The sequence below is a fragment of the Schistocerca americana genome, chromosome 5 (genome assembly GCF_021461395.2).
Source record: "Schistocerca americana isolate TAMUIC-IGC-003095 chromosome 5, iqSchAmer2.1, whole genome shotgun sequence".
NCBI lineage: Eukaryota > Metazoa > Arthropoda > Insecta > Orthoptera > Acrididae > Schistocerca > Schistocerca americana.
This window is the reverse complement of record NC_060123.1, coordinates 678504210-678526526: the sequence shown is the minus strand read 5'-3', so window position 1 is coordinate 678526526 and position 22317 is coordinate 678504210. Positions and strand designations below refer to the sequence as shown.

The window sequence follows — 22317 nt, the reverse complement described above, 5'->3', positions numbered from 1 at the left end:
CGGCACAAAGTTTTAATCTGCCAGGAAGTTTCATATCAGCGCACAGTCCGCTGAAGAGTGAAAAATCTCATTATGTACCACATTTATTGATGACTGTCTCTATAATGCGCATTCTCATGTAACTTCCATTTGACATTTATAACATAGCAGCTGATTCTGCTCACGAGTTGTCAACAATGTAAGACACACTATTCCCTCCTCTCACTTCTACGAATTCGTCAATTGACAGCACATCATAAAATATTATTGCCTCAAGTATTTTTTTGTTTGTTATCCAGCAAGAAAAATACTCTTAAAAAGCTCTTAACTATGACTTTTTTCGATTCTGCTCTTAGTGGCTAGAAGCATATTATTATAAAATACAGATGAGACCCCCACACCATACGAACACTTGACTTGGGCTGCAGTTCGACAGCCACTGCTCTAGTCTACGAGCATTTGGGGGGGGGGGGGGGGGGGGGGGGGGAATAATTGGTCTGCATTAACTGGACTACTTTTATCCTTGTCAATGAGGAAGGACCCTCACTTCAACCCATTCTAAACTCACCTGTACTAGAAATTGTATAAACTACATCACTTCATTGTTTCTTAATGTCTCACTTTTGGTACCACACAATTAAGTTTTTCAGTTTTCTTTTACATTCCACTGCAAGTTAGTTGGTTAATAAATCTATTACTCAGGTCAGCCAATTTACTTTCCTTTGTTGCATTCACCTTCCACTCAGTTTTTATTATAATGAAAACCGAGCCAAATGCATGACCCTTAAAAATCAAAATTTCATTTAACCTACGTAATTTTTTCTTTAACACAGCATTCACTTAAATTCCTGACCAGTTTTATTTTCTTTAGGTATTAGTTTTCGTTTTTTGAAACACAGAGGGATCCACAAAAAAAGTATCCACTGTTTAAAAGTCCATAACTGGCGAACTAATTGACGGAGTCGTCCCATAGTTTGTAGTTCCAGAAATCGCCACAGAAGCATTGTATTGTGTTGTTTTTGTTTTGTAAGATGACTTTTGTTCTTAGTTGCACCCAGTTACTCGAGCAAACATGGCTGGTGCAAGTCTTACATTCAATGAGCTTCAGACATCCATTTTACCTGCCATCTGATACTTGTATGGAGACGGAAGAGTTTACCTTCAACAAGATGGTGCCCCAGAACACTACCAAAATTGTGTTAGAGCATATCTCGACGAAAATCTACCAGGAAGATGGACAGGCTGTAGAGGTGCTGTGGAGTAGTATCCACCAAGTTCCCCAGACCTAACTCCTCAGGACTTTTACCTATGGGGAACGCTGAAGGACATCGTTTATCAAAAAAGCCACACACATTTGATGATCTTTGAGAATCCATTGTACATTCATGTGCAAATATCCAACTGAACACGTTGCAGTCAGTAGCAGTTCAGTGGCATTGTTTGTGTGTGGATGTTAATGGTGACCATTTCAAATACCTACAGTGACATCTTTAAGTTGGACTTATAAGCTACACTTTCACCAAAAATTAGACAACTCCGTCAATTAGTTTGCAAGTTATGGACTTTTAAACAGTGGATAAATTTTTCTTTGGACCCCTCTGTATTTAGAAGTGTTTCCAAAAGGGTTCTTAACTGAAAAATTTGATCCACAACAGCTCAAAAACTTCCAGACATTTACCATATCACACCATGACAAAATATATCATGCTGTGTGTTACTGCAGGACCATCAAATATTATTTCATCATTTTATTACTCCAAAGAATGTAAGAACGTTTAGTTGTCCCACAAACTGTATAAGAGTGTGCTGATCAAGTCATTGCCTTTTCCTAGTCAAAATGGATGTCCTTTTATTCTGACATTTTGGCATTAAACCTTGTTCTGTACATTATATGTGATAGTAACTGTGTAGCAGTAACTATGATTTTTATTTTTCTGACAGGTCTGAAGGGAACATGGTGCAAGAAAACTGAACCGACAGTGAAAGAGTAACTTTTTTAAAACTGAACATTGCTAAAGAAATTTATGTCTGGCACAATGGGTAATAATTTCCCTTGCTGCTCTACAATCAAGCATTGGGCTTCTGCACTTACAACAGGGCATTTCAGCACTGAAGATAAATAGTGTACTGGAAGACTAAGTCAAGCCACATTTCCAGAAACAGTGGATTGTTCATTCCTTGATCCTGATAACTGCCAAAAAGATAACAGAAGCCCTGGGAATATATGAGAATATTTAGGTCATTATTCGTGAAATTTTGGACATCAAAAGCACTCACCCAAACGGATATGCACACAAAAAGCATTAATTAGTATTTGGTTCACAGTCCACTTTGGTCCCATTTCACTATGATTCAGTGGAATTTTTAGATTATGTTTTCACAATGGACACACATTTTTGATCCAAAGAGTGTAGACAGTGGTTTTCCATGTTCAAAGCAGTTCAAAACACAAAGATCAGACAATTTGCTCACACCTGTTTTCAGATAAAGGTGGAACACTACTTTTTGCCTACTTACAAAATGGTAAAACCACCATGGTGAAGAACTACACTGAATCTCTTGACAACTGAAGCAACACCTCTCCAAATGTTGAGGAAAGCAGAGAACAGGAATTTGGTTCATGGAAAACAATGAATGTCCCTTCTCACAAGATGGTCAGCACAGCAAAAATTGGAATATCCATCCCGTTCACATAATGTGACCTCCCTCAGACTTAACTGTTCCCAAACCTGAAGAACCATCAAGGGAAGATTTCAGATTACTGAGAAATCAAAGTTTGCAGATGAGCAGCTTGCAGTATGATCTGCCTTTTTTAAGATGGGTGAAAAGAGCCAGAACATAGATGCTAAATATCTGTTGAGCTGAAGGGGGAATATGTTGGGTACTTAATATTTTGTCAAACCAGAAGAGCGTCCTTTTCTTTTTATAGCCAAGGACTTTATCAGGACACCCTTGTACATATATTTTGTACTCTACACCAGTGAAAATGTAGAGCTACATACACCCATGCAGTACGAACAGAGCTTGTGTGCAAAAACTGTGTCGTGTTCCCAGAGTCAACTGATTTGTGGACAACTTTAATTTTTGTAAATGCAAACATTGTCGGTTAAATTTGACCATAATGAAGATCAATTTAAGGACTACTTACTGTAACCAGTCACATTCATTATTCCTCACACTGTGTGTTAACAACAGGGGGAGAGAGGAAATAAAGATAAATAATGGTATGACCAGACATTTATATAAAACATTTTACTTTTCAAACAAAGGTTCAGCACAAATTTTTAATTATAATCAGACTTTTGAATTCTCCACTGTAAAGATGCTAGCTTAGAAAGTTTTCCTACACTATCTTGTGTAACTTATTCTAACCTGTTTTACAAAATCAATAGTATAGGTAAGCATGGAACATTAAAATCATCTGTGTTCTTATTATCTCCAAGACTATAAATGAAAAACTTTTGTATAAAATAACTAATTCTTCATTCATGGAACACTTGTTGCAGCACACAGGTATAATACAACATACTTTTTATAATTCAGATCAAGAGCTGACATTCTCAGCTGCATATATGTAACTTAGTGAAAGGCGCATGGAATGATAAAGTTTTCTAATTTCATGCAATACCGGAACACCCATATCCACTGATTAAAATTTTCAAACAATACAATAAATATAAAAATAGCACACACCCATCTAAACACAACCAAATCTCAGCATCATGACATCTCACATGACAAAATTCAAAGGATCCTGATGAATTTTAATAGATCTTTAACAGTACAACCATTGGTTTATCAAATGCAGAAAATACAAATCTGTTACAACTACACTTGTACAAGCTATGTACAGTTCAGTTTAGTTTAGGTTTAGTACAAACTTTGTACAAAGGCTCTTCTGATCTAGGCAGTTTCTCAATTTCCGCCATATTGCTTCAAATACAGTCTTGAAAACAATTTTCTCCCTACAGTTCTTGCTTCTTCGTCTTCCCCTTGCGGTCCCAGCCCTTCAGTTCATTTGTTGCTTGTCTTGCTATATATTTGATGAAGTCATCTAGCTCTCTGCCACCCTGGATAATTAAGATACCCAATTAGTAACTTCTTACTTAAGTCTGACATTATTTAAATAGTAAAAAGAACTTCACGATTTATGAGAAATTAACTTACATCATAGCGAACAGGATTTGATTTGCCATCTTTGCTGGCCCAGTACAAAGTTGGAAATCCACGGACTTCATATGGTTCTGGAACATCATTGTTTGAGGCATCCATTTTCACTATGGCCACATCCTCTCCCTTCATCTGTAAAAAAGTTGTGATTTAAGCCCCCCTACTGATAAACATGGTCATATAGGTTCCACATGTTTTCATTTTTTTGAGGAAATGAAAATGAAACTGAAACCGGCATTTTTGAATTTAAACAGCAACTATTCAATTTTGTGAAACCTCTTCCCTATACTGCCATGATTAACTGAGGCAGTGAGATACAGGTAGACTATTCTAACAAGATCTAGATTTTCTCGTACTTCAACATCTGACATCTCCTTTCTTCACATTACTGTACAGCTGTATGAAAATTAAATGCGTGTTTTATAGCTTTCACAGCTTCATTACCTTATTTGGATATTATAAAACAAAACTTTGGTGTGGTGAAGTACCATTATTAAAGGCAGATGTAATCACGACAGTTTTCATCTACAGCATTCAAAAAGCTTATATTTAAATTAATGCACCCTCATTTGCATAATAAAACATAAGGTTGTCAAGTTCAACTTTTCTATGGAACACCTACCAAAACTTGCAATTCTTCAACATGCTCTGTAACAGATATGATTAACAGTACACCGAGGCTATTTAAATTGCAAAGATTGTGCTAGAACCTTAAATACGTGATGAACACTTCAAAAAATATTGTCCAACCACATTCAAAACCCGTAAGATGTGAAACTACATACTGATCCACAGATTACATAGTTGTTGGTTGTTTCCTATTCCTACTGGCAAATGGTAATCTAAAGCAGTGTTTCCACTGTTGTATATATGAAGGAGTCCTTTTTGCTATCACTGATTAAATTCTCACATTTCAAATATTTTACAGAACTGTTTCTTTTAAAAATAAAGTTCACCCTGAACAATGTACAATTCTGATCAGCAAATTTAGTTCTGTCTTTATTTCCTGCTCTAACAGTCATCCTATAGCATTCAGTCTTTTACACGACATGACACTGGATCAGTATTTCCATGAATAAAATCAGCTGTCTGATAAAAGCATCCGATAGACCACTGATTCAAAGTTTCAACAAGTTATCCACTGTTTTCTCTGTAGTCATACATTGTGCTTTTAGCTCATGGTCCTCTGTAAACAAAAAGGCTAATTAAAGCCTTGTTCAAACTTCTTGAAGACTATATGAAGACTTCAAGAAACAACATTGAATGAAACTCTACTTTGCAATTTGTCAATGCTTTCTCATAAAACCACAGTAAACTTTAATAAGTTGCTTGTAATTTGTCCCAGTGGAGTAAGTAAACAACACTTGACTTATGAAATTTATTGTTTATTGTCACTTGCCCTCCCAGAAGAAGAAACTTTTGAAAAATCTACTGCCTGTGTTATTTGGACAGCCTAGCTGGAAAGTGAGGATTTGCCAAAGGAAGGGGGGACAGGGATGATAAAGGTATAAATGGCTAATCTATTGATAGCACCATATATAGTAACCTTCATGTCAAATTAAAAGTTATATCGCATGTATAGTAACTGTCATGTACCTCCTGCTCATAGTACACATGTATACTCCCAACACTTCAACAAGAGACAGGAGAACTGTAAAATTATGCTACAGGGATCTACAATGCATTGTGTACCAACTCAAGTGGCACTTTTAAAATCTTTTTGTCTCTCACAATGTAATGCATCTGCACACATCACACGAATTGATCAAAGACGAACTATGGTTGCACTGGATCAGTAAGCTTTTATCCAAGTGTACACCAATACATATTCCATGTACATTTCCTACATGTATGTATCACTTGATATGTCCAGTTGTGACGTACACACAAACTGACATTTGTTAAAAGCTTATTTACCCAACAGAAACACAGTTTTCACCTTGAACAAGATTGTAGCAGCAGTAGAAATACATATGCAAATTCTCATGGCATAAATGCCAGTGCTGTAGTGTAGTAAAGAAATATTGCTGTGAGAGGTTGTGAAAGTAATTTGTGTATAGATGGTTAGGATTTCCTGCCATCTACATAAAGATGGAAATCATTTTTCAGCTGACTGATGCGAGTACATGATAACTTCCATGATCTAGATTTAGTTAATCTACTATCGTTGATTAGTGGCAGATTTACACACACATTTATGCTGAGGTTTTATCTGATGCAGGTCAAAAACATTAACAGATAGGAAGTTTTAGTATAGCCTTTGTCAAAAGAAGATCAACTAAGACAATAAGGTCACAAGTCATGGATGTTTAGAGGTGTGGAGAGAGCAAAATTCTTTTCTAGCTTATGCTGTGCTTCACACATTTAATGGCACAAGTGCTGCTAAATTGCTCCACAGAACATGTGAATTGCAGTACTGTGCATATTCTTAAATTTTACTCCCAATATTGCACCAGTTATTGTTATCAGGAGAAAAACAACTGGTGTTCTACGGGTCGGAGCATGGACTGTCAGATCCCTTAATCAAGCAGGTAGCTTAGAAAATTTAAAAAGGGAAATGGATAGGTTAAAGTCAGATACAGTGGGAATTAGTGAAGTTCAGTGGCAGGAGGAACAAGACTTTTGGTCAGGTGAATACAGGGTTATAAATACAAAATCAAGTAGGGGTAATACAGGAGTAGGTTTAATAATGAATAAAAAAATAGGAATGCAGGTAAGCTACTATAAACAGCATAGTGAACCCATTATTGTGGCCAAGATAGATACGAAGCCCACGCCTACCACAGTAGTACAAGTTTATATGCCGACTAGCTCCGCAGATGAAGAGATTGATGAAATGTATGAGGAGATAAAAGAAATTATTCAGATAGTGAAGGGAGACGAAAATTTAATAGTCATGGGTTACTGGAATTCGGTAGTAGGAAAAGGGAGAGAAGGAAACATAGTATGTGAATATGGATTGGGGCTAAGAAATGAAAGAGGAAGCCACCTGGTAGAATTTTGCACAGAGCACAACTTAATCATACTTATAATCTTGATATAATCCCTATATGATCACAACTTATAATCTTGAACACTTGGTTCAAGAATCATAAAAGAAGGTTGTATACATGGAAGAAGCCTGGAGATACTGACATGTTTCAGATACATTATATAATGGTAAGACAGATATTTAGGAACTAGGTTTTAAATCGTAAGACATTTCCAGGGGAGATGTGGACTGACCACAATCTATTGGTTATGAACTGTAGGTTAAAACTGGAGAAACTACAAAGACGTGGGAATTTCAGGAGATGGTACTTGGATAAACTAACAGAACCAGAGACTGTAGAGAGTTTCAGGGAGAGCATTAGGGAATGATTGGCAAGAATGTGGGAAAGAAATACAGTAGAAGAAGAATAGGTAGCTTTGAGAGATGAAATAGTGAAGGCAGCAGAGGATCAAGTAGGTAAAATTACAAGGGCTAATAGAAATCCTTGAGTAACTGAGGAGATATTGATGAAAGGAAAAAATACAAAAATGCAGTAAATGAAGTAGGCAGAAAGGAATACAAGGGTCTCAAAAATGAGATCTACAGGAAATGCAAAATGGTTAAGCAGGGATGGCTAGAGGACAAATGTAAGGATGTAGAGGCATATATCACTAGGGGGTTAGATAGATACTGCCTACAGGAAATTAAAGAGATTTTTGGAGAAAAGAGAACCACTTGCACGAATATCAAGAGCTCAGATGGAAACCCAGTTCTAAGCAAAGAAGGGAAAGGAGAAAGGTGGAAGGAGTATATAGAGGGTCTATACAAGGGCGATGTTCTTGAGGACAATACTGTAGAAATGGAAGAGGATTTAGATGAAGATGAAATGGGAGATATGATTCTGCATGGAGAGTTTGACAGAGCACTGAAAGACGCGAGTCGAAACAAGGCCCCGGGAGTAGACTACATTCCCTTAGAACTACTGACAGCCTTAGGAGAGCCAGTCCTGACAAAACTCTGGCATCTGGTGAGCAAGATGTATGAGACAGGTGAAATACCCTCAGACCTCAAGAAGAATATAATAATTCCAATCCCAAAGAAAGCAGGTGTTGACAGATGTGAAAATTACCGAACTATCAGTTTGATAAGCAACAGCTGCAAAATACTTACACGAATTCTTTACAGAAGAAGAATGCAAAAACTAGTGGAAGCCGACCTCGGGGAAGATCAGTTTGGATTCCGTCGAAATGTTGGAACACGTGAGGCAATACTGACCCTACGACTCATCTTAGAAGCTAGATTAAGGAAGGGCAAACCCACGTTTCTAGCATTTGTAGACAGAGAGAAAGCTTTCGACAATGTTGACTGGAATACTCTTTCAAATTCTAAAGATGGCAGGGGTAAAACACAGGGATCGAAAGGCTATTTACAACTTGTACAGAAACCAGATGGCAGTTATAAGAGTCGAGGGGCATGAAAGAGAAGCAGCGGTTGGGAAGGGAGTGAGACAGGGTTGTAGCCTATCCCCAATGTTATTCAATCTATATATTAAGCAAGCAGTAAAGGAAACAAAAGAAAAATTCAGAGTAGGAATTAAAACCCATGAAGAAGAAATTAAAACTTTGAGGTTTGCCGATGACATTTTAATTCTGTCAGAGACAGCAAAGGACTTGGAAGAGCAGTTGAACAGAATGGACAGTGTCTTGAAAGGAGGGTATAAGACGAACATCAACAAAAGCAAAACGAGGATAATGGAATGTAGTCGAATTAAGTCGGGTGATGCTGAGGGAATTAGATTAGGAAATGAGACACTTACAGTAGTAAAGGAGTTTTGCTATTTGGGAAGCAAAATAACTGATGATGGTCAAAGTAGAGAGGATATAAAATGTAGACTGGCAATAGCAAGGAAAGAATTTCTGAAGAAGAGAAATTTGTAAACATTGAGTATAGATTTAAGTGTCACGAAGTCTTTTCTGATAGTATTTTTATGGAGTGTAGCCATGTACGGAAGTGAAACATGGACGATAAACAGTGTAGACAAGTAGAGAATAGAAGCTTTCGAAACGTGGTGCTACAGAATTATCTAAATGATTCTATGGCACACACTTCCAAATGTTGTTCTAGACAAAAACTGTGTGTAATCAGTTGTACTACAAGTGACATTGATCTTAACACAGATGGCAACACTGCCTCTTTCTGTATATTTTCTATAGAATGATGTTGCTAAGTTATAATTTTTTTCTATACCATAAGTAACACGGTGTTCACGGAAACACAGATATGGGTACAGCCAATGCATCATGGACACTGACTTTAAGGCCACAGGTCTTCTTACTGAGGCATCTAATGATTTGTTGATAAATTGCAAGTTTTTGATTTACCGGAACAGTTGGGCAGTTTTCTCTGAGAAATAACTCAGTTGAAAGTCTGGACAAAGTGTTTTTCACTACCCATTTTTCCAAGTTGGTGTGTGTTCACACATTGAAGGACTGGTGAGAAGCAGCTTTATCTTGCTTTTTGTCTGTCAGCTTCTTGTCCGACGTAGCCTGTTTTCAATGCCTTTCCTACGGTTATCACATATTGTGGTGCGCTCTATGTTCAAACTTTATTTTCTTGAGTTCATGTTATTCGTATTTATAATAGTTTTACAAATTAATCACTGAATCACTTTCCTGATGCGAGTTAAAGTGAAGTCTGCAGTTAAGACTGCAGAAGCTGATTTAAGGCAAATGGTCAGCTTTCACACACATGCTGTGCCATATTCATATTATGGGAGTGTGTTATTACTGTCAAGCATTTTGGGAAGTCATGGTATAAAGATAATTGGATTCGTAGTCTGGCTGAGGATAAAAAAAATACATCAGTGGGGCTAAAATACATGTTTTGCTCTATATGGCTTTGGAGCCCTGCTACTGGTGCAATGCTGCTGTTGTCTTGATTCCACAGACTGGTTTGATGCAGCTCTCCATGCTACTCTATCCTGTCCAAGCTGCTTAATCTCCCAGTACCTGCTGCAACCTACATCCTTCTGAATCTGCTTAGTGTATTCATCTCTTGGTCTCCCTCTATGATTTTTACCCTCCACACTGCCCTCCAATACTAAGTTGGTGATCCCCTGATGCCTCAGAATATGTCCTACCAACCAATCCCTCCTAGTCAAGTTTTGCCACAAATTTCTCTTCTCCCCAATTCTATTCAACACCACCTCATTAGTGATGTGGTATACCCATCTAATCTTCAGCATTCTTCTGTAGCACCACATTTCGAAAGCTTCTATTCTCTTTTTGTCTAAACTATTTATCGACTATGTTTCACTTCCATACCAGTGAACACCCCACACAAATACTTTCAGAAAAGACTTCCTGACATTTAAATCTATACTCGATGTTAAATTTCTCTTCTTCAGAAACACTTTCCTTGCCATTGCCGGTCTACATTTTATATCCTCTATACTTCAACCATCATCAGTTATTTTGCTCCCCAAATCGCAGAACTCTTACTACTTTAAGCGTCTCAATTCGTAATCTAATTCCCACAGCATCACCCGATTTAATATGACTACATTCCATTATCCTCGTTTTGCTTTTGTTTATGTTCATCTTATATCCTCCTTTCAAGGTACTGTCCATTCTGTTCAGCTGATCTTCCATGTCCTTTGCTGTCTCTGTACAATTACAATGTCATCGGCGAACCTCAGTTTTTATTTCTTCTCCATAGATTTTAATTCCTATTCTGAATTTTTCTTTTGTTTCCTTTACAAATAACGTTTTGTAATACCTTGAAGAGCAGATATTACGTGCCGGCATATTTTGTGATTTGTGTTATGACTTTCATGGGGTATACTTGCAGAAAAGTCTTTTTGGAACCTGAGGACAAATGGGTAACAGGCTAAAATCCTATTTACAGGACAGACACGATAAAATAATGCCATGCAGGTGAGAGAGGTAGAGTGACTAGTGAATGGTAAATTATGGAGTTGCACAAGGTTCTGTCCTCTCTCCCCTGATTAAAGCACAACCACACCTGTCCTCCAACAAAGCAAGCCATGATCTTCAAAGTTCTTAGGTGTCCATACACAAAACAGGCTTTGGTCAACAAGGCCTAGAGAAAGGAAAGGAACAAGAAAGAAGGGGAGAGGGGAGGGGGGGGGGAGGAAGAAAGACAGGAGAGGTGCCTGTGACAGGAGATCACCACCAGTCAGCCAAGTATTGCCAATGTGGAGCCAGCAAAAGATGACAGACCTTGCATAAGGTCCACATGGAGGACCTCCACAAATTCATGGCCTCCTTTTATGCCTGTAGTTTGCGCAGCAAGATCAGAGAATGCCACTCCGTATTCTTGATCCTTAGAACTTGACAGCATAAAACTGACCTCAAGATGTGGCTTCCTGGTAGCCAATTTGGGAAGACTGTCAGCAAGTACATTCCCTGGGATCCCAATGTGACCTGGGGTCCAGACAAAGACTACCAAACCTCCACATTGTTCACGGGCAAAAATGGGAAACCTGGATAGTGAGGATCAATGGATGGCCAGGATAACATCAGGCAAGAGCTCAAACTTCTCAAAGAGTTATTACGATGAGAAAAGACTCACCAGTAACGGAAGACAGATGCTCAAGAACATGACAGATGACTACCAATACCACAGTGAAAACACTGCTGTCATCCACAGAGGAGTGGAGTTCATTACATTCCACATGAACATGAGTAAAGCCAGTATGTCCCACGGCGGGGTCAGGGATTTTCTCTGCCTCGTGATGACTGGGTGTTGTGTGATGTCCTTATGTTAGTTAGGTTTAAGTAGTTCTAAGTTCTAGGGGACTGATGACCATAGCTGTTAAGTCCCATAGCACTCAGAGCCATTTGAACCATTTTGAGCCAGCGTGTCCCACAAGCATGGAGCTTGCCTAGAGAGAGGAGAATTCACATCAGAGGATCTCAGGATGAGCAGTGTGTTTCAGTTCTTGTAGTAGATCAAGACAGAGCTGTGGACAGGCCTCAGAGAAGAAGTGGTATAGGGAAAAGTTGAAGTTCAGAAAAAAAGACTGGATGCAGATGGCAGCGAAACCCCAGGCCTGGGCCACTGTTCCACATATTGGATCTTTGCATCTGGAAAGAGGATATGGTAGTTTAGGTGATCCAGGGAACAGCAAATGCTTAATGCATAAGCGATCAACTGTTTTTGTGCAGAACTCTCAGTAGTGGAATACTGGCCTCTGCTAGGAGGTTGATTAAGGATAGTCTGGAAGGCACAAGTTGCTAGTCATACCCCACAATGGTGCATCAGGTCCAGCATCTGTAATGTGGAAGTTGAGGCCAAACCATATGCAACACTTCCATAATCTAGATGAGGCTGGACCAATGCTGTGTTGAGCTGTTATCACAGTGCAGTCTGCACCTTAGTTGGTATTGCCGACTTGTTGAAGAGCACTGAGGCGAGACCAGCATGTCAGATTCAGCTGAGATTGGGAAGCTATATTAACCGAGCATTAAAGAAAGTCCCAAGAAACAATGAGAATCCTCCACATTTAGGGACTGGTCATCAAGGTACAGATCCAGGTAAGGATTGACTGTACAGTAACAATAAATGCATAACAGGTCTTGGCAACCAAGAAATGGAAGCCACAAATGACAGCCCCAGATTGTGCTCAGTGATTTGCTTCCTGCAGTCTGCATTCAACAATGGCCATCGTGGACAAACAAAAATGGTCAGCATATAAAGAGGACACTGTAGCCTCCACAGCTACCAAAAGACCATCAATAGCCACTAAAAAGAGAGGGGCCACTCAAAACAGAGTTCTATGGAACTCAGTTCTCCTGCTGATGGGATTTGCCACAGGAGGGACCAATCTGTACCAGAAAAGTGGGACATGAAGGAGGTAAGGATGCAGTTGTGCTATGTGGTATCATAAGCTTTATGCAGATAAAAGAAGACTTAAGCAAACTGATGATGGGCAAAAACAGACTCCAGGTGGACTAAACTATATGCAGCATAATAGTCACGGCAGCCAAAAGATCCCAGGATTCAAGGATCCAATACAGCCTTTGACTCACCACATGTTCAAGTAACTCGCAGAGGACACTGATTAAACTGACCCAACAATAGCTGTCTATCTGAAGAGGCAGTTTACCTGGTTATGAAACTAAAATGATGCTTTCTTGCCATTGGGAAGGGAGTTCCCTATCTGCAGAGATGGTTAAGCATTCGGTCGTGCACACACTCCAGTCAAGGGGCCGTATTGGAGCAGAGAGCAAAGATGCTGGCAAATTCCCACTCGGTAAACGGGGTGTTATAAGGCTACAGGCAGTGAGGAACAAAAGAAAGTGGAGTCGTTCCAGAAAGTGTGAGAATGGAATGCAGGTGGATAGTCACCAATGCTGAGGCCCGGGCGAAATACTGAGCACAATGCTCAGCAACAGAGTCCGGGCTGGCGAGGATAACACAATTCAGGAAATTCCCGAGGCACCTGCAGAACGTCAGCAGATAAAAATGAGCCTTATCTTTGCCCATACCTGTGGGGGAGGGTATCCAAGCGAGTGACGTTTAAGGTAAGATAAGATGATCGGAAAATGATTATGGTCACACAAATCGTCATGAACTCCCCACTGAACAGAGGGGAGAAATCCCCAGCTGCAGACAGAAAGATCAATGGCAAAGAAAGTGCAGTACGCCACATTCAAATGTGTGGGGGTCTCCAGTGTTGAAGAGGCAGAGATTAAGTCCTGCCAGCAAATCTTCAATGGCAAAGGGGAGGGGGTGGGGCAAAGGGGAACCCATTGCCAGAGACACTAGGGAGGGAGTTCTTCCTCAAATAGAAATATCTAGAACTATGGAAACAGAACTTACAAATGAAGGTCAAACCCCCAAGGAGGACTGGAAAAAAAGGAGTGATAGCGGAAACACAAGCGAAAACCGAAAAGGAATGGCTCAAGTCTTCAAAAACAAACCCTGAGGAACACTTGATAGGTTGTGGTGAGGTGGGACAGGAGCTAGGAAGGGAAGGAACGGATAAGACAAAAGAAACTTAGCCTGGAAGAAAAGAAAGGCTGCAATAGCTTAGGGCACCACGTACACCACACATGTATGCATGAAGATCTGCGGGGACCTCAGGGGGGAGGGGGGGGGGGGGGGGGGGGGGGGGGGTTGGAAAGTCATACCATTAAGAAAAAGTTAATTCTGTGCAGTGTCTACAAAAAAGATAATGTCGATGTTTTTATGCAAGCAAGAATGTATATCACAACCCCACAATCTATCTCTTTGATCATGATATTCATGATTCACAATACTTCTCCAAATGAAACAAATGAGCCTTATCATAACAAGGGAATGACATTTACCTTGCAATGTGAAGAATTTGGTGTGAAACACACAAGAACGAAAATCTTCAACTCCCAAGTAATAAGTCCTAACAAGGTGATAGATTACAGTGGAACCCCAGTTTTACACTTTTCAAAAATGGTGTAAAAGCAGGAAATAAGTTTTTAAGCAGTAAAAGTCACTTAGGGGATTTGCCCCCCACCCTTTCATTTTCACAGTTTATTTATGTACATAGCAGGAATCTAATACTCTCCAGGGACTTTTTCGCTGTCTAATAAAAATTATCTGAATTTTGTACTATGTTTAACAGCCGATGTAACTGGAAATTGTTTTTGTTTTGCTTTAGGGCACAAAAACAACTGCACCCAAATCAAAACTGTAGAACACGAAGACAGAAAGGAGTCATCCAAGCCACTGGGAGAGGCTTAATAAGCCGGAGTTCGTTCCCGTGAAGTTAGGATCAGTGGCAATGCCAAAGGGACACCACCACCTCCTCACAGACAGCGACACAGATCATCGGAGGGCACATAGGTAGTCACGGGCTGAGGCATGAGGACTGCAGCCTCGGTAACAGCCTCGTTTCCTGGCAGACAGACATGACCATGAACCCACAGAACACGAGACTGGCTCCACCAAGAGTGAGCAGCTGACAGTTTTCTTGGACCTGCTGCACTAAAGGATGGGCAGTGTACAATGGACATAGACTTTGAAGGGCACTGAATGAGTCTGGGCAGAGGACACAATTGAAAAAGGCTGTGTCGCTGCATGTACTCCATTGCCTGATACAAGGTGAAGAGCTCAGCTGTAAATACTGAGCAGTGTGCCGGAAGCAAACATCGAAAGACACAGGTGCCAATGACGAAGGCACACCCAACCCCACTGTCAGTACCAGAGCCATCAGTGTATACAAAGGTACTATCGTGAAGTTCCATCTGAAGGTCAAGAAACTGAAAGCCATAGAACGAGGCTGGAGTAGTGTCCTTAGGAAGTGAATGAAGGCCAAGGTTAACATGGGCCCCTTCACAAAGGCAAGGTGGTGAAGGGTTCACACCCACTGGAAAAGGTGCAGGTAGTGTGAAGTTAAGCCACCGTAGCAAGTGCCGAAAGCGGACTCCAGGACGCAACAGAGAAGGATGACCTCATACTGATGATCAAAGGAATCATCAAAGGAGGAGGCATAGGATGGGTGGTCACGCATTGCAGACAAACGGTATGGTTAGTTGGTTTGGAGGTGGGAGAAGGGACCAAACTACGAGGTCATCCGTCCCTTGTTCCTAATAAAACAATGCCACAAGTGTGAGAGCAAAACAGAGGAAACACACAACACCAAAACGGAAAGAAAGGAAAAGCCACAAGAATGAAGGGAAGGCAACGAAGACTAAAAGGAACAAAAGAGGATAAGAAAACAGAGATATGCTAAAAACAGAAGAGAGCAAAACATGAAAGCAGATTACAGTGGCTGGCCAACCAAGATAATAAAAAAGGAAAGCCAGCCACTCTGCAATACATTCAAACCTCCACCCTAGAAGCACTAGGGTGGAGGACACAGGGGGACAAAGAACATGCACTAAAACCTACATAGAAGTATAAAACCCACTCTCAAGGATAAAACGTAAAACTAAAGCTGCTGTGGAGGCATTGTCACCCAACACCAAAGGCAGGGTACAGGGAAAGTTAAAAATCTGCGCAGAGCGGCTTAATGTGGGCAGTCAAGCAAGAGGTTGACGACTGTCATTTGGGAGCCACAGTCACACTGAGGTGGTTCCTTGCAACGGAGTAGGTAACCATGTGTTAAACACGTATGGCCAATGCGGAGCCGGCAAGGACAACTGATTACCTGTGAGAGGCCTGAATGGAAGACTTCCAAACATTCATAGTCTCCTTAATGACACGCAGTTTGTTGTGCGTGCTGTCATGCCATTACATCTCCGAAAGCCAGAAAACCCTGTGGTGCAAGAGAAAGCAGGTCAGCTTCGGGGATGCCTATCTCCAGAAGCAGTTTCCGCGTCGCCTATTTGGCCAGCCTGTTAAGTTCATTGCCGGGGATTCCGACGTGTTCTGGGGTCCACACAAACACCACGGAATGGCGGGACTGTTCCAGGGCATAGTTGGACTCCTGAATGGATGCTACCAGAGGGTGGCAAGGGTAGCACTGGTCGATAGCTTGTAGGCTGCTCAATGAGTCAGTACACAGGAGAAATTACTCCCCAGGGCACGAGTGGATGTACTCGAAGAGCACGAGATATGGCTGCCAGCTCTGCAGTGAAGACACTGCAGCCAACCAGCAAGGAGTGCTGCTCAATATGTCCTTCATGAACAAATGTGAAGGCTATATGACCATCAGCCATTGAGCCGTCTGTGTAAATCAATTCAGAGACCCGGAACACGTCACGAATCTAGAGGAAATGACAGCGGAGAGCAGCAGGGTTAACGGAGTCCTTAGGGCAATGCAAAAGGTCCAGACGAAGCTGCGGCCGAGGTGTACACCATGGAGGCGTACGTGAACGGACCGCAAGTAGAGGTGGTAAAGGGAAGGACTCCAGATCAGAGAGAAGGGAGCACATGCAAAATGCAATCTTTAGCCCCGATATGGGCCGCTGATGCGAGAGATGGACTGCCGCGGGTGGGAAAAGGAGACTGCAATTTGGATGCTCAGAGAAACTATGAATGTCTGCTGCGTAACTGGCGAGCAGTTGCCCACATCTGATCTGCAATGGAGGGACACCAGCCTCCACCAGTACACTGGTCACCGGACTCGCCCTAAAAGCTCCTGTCACTAATCGAACCCCACAGTGGTGCACAGGGCCGAGTAAATGCAATGCTGAAGGCGCTGCCGAACCATAAACCACACTCCCACAGTCAATTCGGGATTGGACAAGGGCTCTGTAGAGCTGCACCAGCATAGAGCAATATGCACCCCAACTGGTGTTGCTCGGGCAACAGAGGGAATTGAGGTGCTGCCAGCACTTCTGCTTAAGCTGACGAAGATGAGGGAGCCAAGTCAATCGAGTGTCAAAACTAGTCCTAGGAAATGGTATGTCTCCACTACAGTGAGTGGATCATCATTAGGGTAAAGTACAGGTTCCAGATGAAAGGTACAATGCTGACAGAAGTGAATGACACACGACTTTGTGGCTGAAAACGAAGTTGTGGGCTAGAGCCTATGACCGCGCCTTGTGGATGGCTCCCTGGAGGCGCCGCTCAGCAACAACAGTACTGGAGCAGCAGTACGAAATGCAGAAGTCGTCTGCATACAGTGGTGAGACGGAGGGCCCGACAGCTGCTGCTAGACCGTTAATGGCCACTAAAAATAAAGAGACACTCAATACAGAGCCCTGCAGGACTCCATTCGCCTGGATATGGATGGAACTGTGTGAGTCACCAACTTGGACACAGAAACTATGGAGCAACATGAAGTTTTGGATAAAAACCGGGAGTGGTCCCCGGACACCCCACTCATACAATGTGGCAAGGATATGATGTCACCAAGTCATGTTGTATTGTATGCTTTAAGTAAGTAAAAAAAAGACGGCAATCAGGTGTTCCCATCTGGAAAAGGCCGTTCGGATGGAGTACTGAATGGGCACAAGATTATCAGTGGTAGAGTGACCCTGGCGGAAGCCGCCCAGATATGGAGTCGGCAAGCCATGTGACTCCAGGACCCAACCCAACTGCCAACATTCCACACGTTCCTGCAGCTTACAAAGAACGTTGGTGAGGCTGATGGGCCGATAGCTATCTGCATCAGGCAGGTTTTTCCCAGGTTTGAACACTGGAAATCATGGTGCTCCACCGCCATTACGGTGGATAGACCTAAACGCAGCAGATCCGATTGAAGATGACGAGAAGATGTCACTTGTAGTTAGATGAGAGATGTTTAATTATCTGGCTGCGGATGCGATCAGGCCCAGGAGCTGTGTCAGGGCAATGTGCAAGGGCACTGAGGAGCTCCCGCTCTGTAAATGGGGTGTTACAGGATTCACTGCAGCATGTAGTGAATGAGAGCATGTTCCCTTCCAGCCGCCGTTTGAGTGTGTGAAAGGCGGGGGTAATTCTCCAACGGAGGTGCTCGGCAAAGTGCTCCCTCGGCAATCGCATTTGTGTCTGTACATAACTCGCCATTTATGGTAACACTGGGGACAGCTGTTGGGGCCTGGTATCCGAAAAGACATTTGATCTTTGCCCAGATATTGGGAAGGTGCCATGTGGCACCCAATGGTGGAGATGTATCTCTCCCAACACTCCTACCGTTGTTTGATAAGGTAGCGAACACAGGCACGGAGCCGTTTAAGGGCTATGAGGTACTCCAGAGAAGGGTGCCGCTTATGCCACAGTAGAGCTCACTGACACTCCTTAATTGCTTCAGCGACTTCTGGCGACCACCAAGAGATTGCCTTACACCTCGGGGACTCTAAAGAGTGAGGGATCGCGTTTTCTGCCACAGAAACAATTGTGCTAGTCACCTGCTCAACCATCACATCGATGTTACCGTGTGGGGGAGATTCAGCAGTGACAGCAGAGCTGAAGGTTCCCCAGTCCACATTGCTCAAACCCCATCTGGGCAGGTGTCCATGTGCCTGACACTAGGGCAGTGACAGGAAGATGGGGAAGAGGTCACTACCACACAGGTCGCCATGTGCTCTCCAGTGGATAGATGGGAGAAGTCCTGGGCTGCAAATTGATAAATCAATGGCCAAGTAACTACCATGAGCCACACTGAAATGTGTGGCGGCCCTAGTGTTCAAGAGGCAGAGGTCAAACTGCAATAGGTTTTGACATCTCAGCCTCAGCCAGTAAGTATGGTACCACCCCACAAGGGTGTATGGGCATTAAAATCTCCCAGAAGTAGGAAAGGTTTGGAGAGGTGATCGATCGGAGTGGCTAATACGTTCAGGGGTACTGCTCCATCTGGAGGAAGATATACATAGCAGACAGTTATTTCCTGTCTAGTCCTTATTCTGACAGCCACAGCTTCAAGAGAGGTTTGAAGGGGCACATGTTTACTACAGACCGAGTTTAGGACAAACACAAACTCCACCAGACACTCGATTATAGTCACTACGGTTCCTGTAATATCCCTTATAGCCACAGAGGGCGGTGGTACGCATTGCTGGGAACCAGCTTTCCTGGAGGGCATGCAGTTAGCACGTGTAAAGCTTAACAGTTGCTGTATCCAGTCAGGCGGTGGAAAAAAACTGCCGCAATTCCACTGGAGGATAACATCATGAGACTGGGACGGCATAAACATTCAATGAGGCAGTTTACGCCTAAGAGTCACCTGCTGCCACCGATTTATTGTCTGAGCAGTCTATATCCATTGTGTCCGTGGGTCTGGCGAGATCTAGGTCCTCAGCGGACGCCAAAATCTCCACTCCATCCAGCAATTTCCTTGGTCTTAGGGGTTTTCTTTTTGGACCTCTCTTGCTGCTCCTTGGGTTTCCCTGGCTGAGAGGACTTCACTGGCTAAGTCTCCAGGGCTGAGGATGAGCGTGAAGCCCTATGACCAGCTGCTTTTGGGCTCTTCAGCCATTGGCAGGTGTCATCTTTCCCACTGGAAGAAACCTGGGAAGGGAGTGATGCAAGGGACCCTTTCCTAGCGAGAGAAGCCGAAGAAGGATTACGCTTCTCCAGCTTAGCAGTGGGGACAGACATCCCCGATGGTTGGGGGGGGGGGGGGGGGGTGCTCCTGAAGTAGGTGGTGCAGGAGCAAGGAGCAACAAGCTCCCACCATCAAGGGGGATGGTGCAGTCTTCCACCTCTGAGAGGTGATGTGGGTTGGCAGAGCTGATGGTGCCAGAACTGTTATAGCGGCAGTGTAAGACGATGTCATACACAAAGGATGCAGCCTCAGTGTAGGTCAGTCTCTCCAGCTCTTTTACTTCATGATTTTCCTTACTTTCTGGAGAATCCAGCAGTCAGGCAAGCAAGGCAAATGGTGCTCTCTGCAGCTGACACAGATGGGAGGCGGGGCACATGGAGAATTGTAATGTGATGGGCGTCTGCTATCTCGGCATGTGACGCTGGAAGTACAGCGGGAAGACATGTGGCTGAACTTCCAGCACTTAAAACACCGCATCAGGGGGAGGGATATAGGGCTTTACATCACACCGGTAGACCATCATCTTGACCTTCTCGGGCAATGTATCACACTCAAAGGCCAAGATGAAGGCACCGGTGGGAACCTGATTATCCTTCGGACCCCGGTGGACACACCGGACAAAATGTACACTTCGCTGCTCTACATTGGCACACAGCTCATTGTCGGACTGCAAAAGAAGGTCTCTGAAATATGATACTCTGGACGATATTTAAGCTCTTAAGGGGTGTTATGGTTACAGAAACATCCCCCAGCTTGTCACAAGCAAGTAACTCCTGTGGCTGGGCAGAAGATGCTGTTTTGACCAAGACTGACCCAGATCTCATTTTGGGCAAGCCCTCCACCTCCTCGAACTTGTCCTCTAAATGATCAACAAAAAACAGACTTCATCGTGATGAAAGATTCCCCATCAGCTCTTGAACATACAATGTACCGGGGCAAATAAGATCCGCTGCCATCCTTAGCCTGATGTTCCTCCCATGGTGTGGCCAGGGAGGGGAATGATTTGGGGTCTCACTTCTGGGCAGCAAAGGCCACCTGGCAGGATGACCATTGCCATGAGTCCCAATGCCCCATGGGGATGGGCATCTACCCCTTGGGATACGTGGGGAGTTAATGGCGCAGGCATCAGCTGAGCAATCCCTGTGTGGTCAGGGGCTACAACCAACATGGTACATGTCAGACCCACCACAACAGACTGGCTACCGTGCTGGATATCAGGTGCAAAGAAGTCCGTGGTCATCATTGACGCAGAAATCGACACTGCATAGTGCATAATGGAAAATGCACCCAGGAAGGTGTCCTCACCCAAGAGATGGAGAATGGGTAGGAGTGCAATGTGACAATGAGAAAGTGGGCTAAAGATCTCAATGCACAATGGACATGATGCACCTTGTAAGGCGCCCTTTCGCAATTGGCTCGCTCTTCGGGAAAATTTTGAAGAATGGAAGTCAAACCCTACAGGGGACCATCGCACAAAGACCGAAACATGTGAGTGTCCTTTTAAGTAGCCTTTTACGACAGGCAGGAATACCTCGGGCCTATTCTAACCCCTGGACCCACAGGGGGTGACAAACAGCATGCATAGCAACCGAGGAGAAAGGCAAGACTGTAGGACAGGGGTAGTTAAGCAATCTCAGCATACAGACTCTCAACCAGGCTGGTGTAAAAGGCGCCCCGTGGCCAAATGGATGCCATGATGGTGGATAGTGATGAGACAGTGTAGAGGGATGGGCATGCAGATGCACAAACAAAGCACCCATAGTCAAGTTTCAAACAGGCAAGGGACCGGGAGGGTGGTTCGATCGGCACCCCCCAGGAAATGCCACTGAGGACACAGGAATCACACACAGCTGTCTGACAGGTAAGATACATGGGAGGACCAAACCTATCGAACTTGAGCCCCAGGAATTTCTTAGTTTTAATGAATGGCAGGCAACAGGCCAAAGATGTAAAGATAGTGGGAGCAACCACTTGCATTGCCAGAAATTCACACAGAGTGGTTTGTCAGTGGAAAAGTAAAAGCCACTGTTGATGCTCCAGGAGTAAAGATGATCAAGACACTGCTGAAGATGCCACTCAGTGAGAAAGGTCCATGGAGAACTGCAAGAGATGGCAAAATCGTCAATAAAAACGGAGCCGGAGATGCCCGATGGGAGACAGGCCATGATAGGATTAATGGCGATAGGAAAGAGGGCGACACTCAGGACGGAACCCTGAGATACCATTTTCCTGGATTAAGTTGTCAGACAAGGTAGAACCCACATGCACGTTCAAAACTATC

The 22317-nt window shown here is 43.0% G+C and overlaps 1 protein-coding gene across 1 annotated transcript in view; it reads right to left on the bottom strand.

The window, feature by feature from the left end:
• Positions 1 to 3216: 3216 nt before the first annotated feature.
• Positions 3217 to 22317, bottom strand: part of LOC124615577 (protein disulfide-isomerase A3) — a 38644-nt gene continuing 19543 nt past the window's right edge. The window contains exons 9-10 of the mRNA XM_047143561.1: positions 4147 to 4281; positions 3217 to 4049 (exon numbers count right to left, since the gene is read on the bottom strand). Coding sequence (XP_046999517.1) covers positions 3945 to 4049; positions 4147 to 4281 — 240 coding nt within the window. The 3' untranslated portion in view covers positions 3217 to 3944. The remainder of the gene's footprint in view (positions 4050 to 4146; positions 4282 to 22317) is intronic.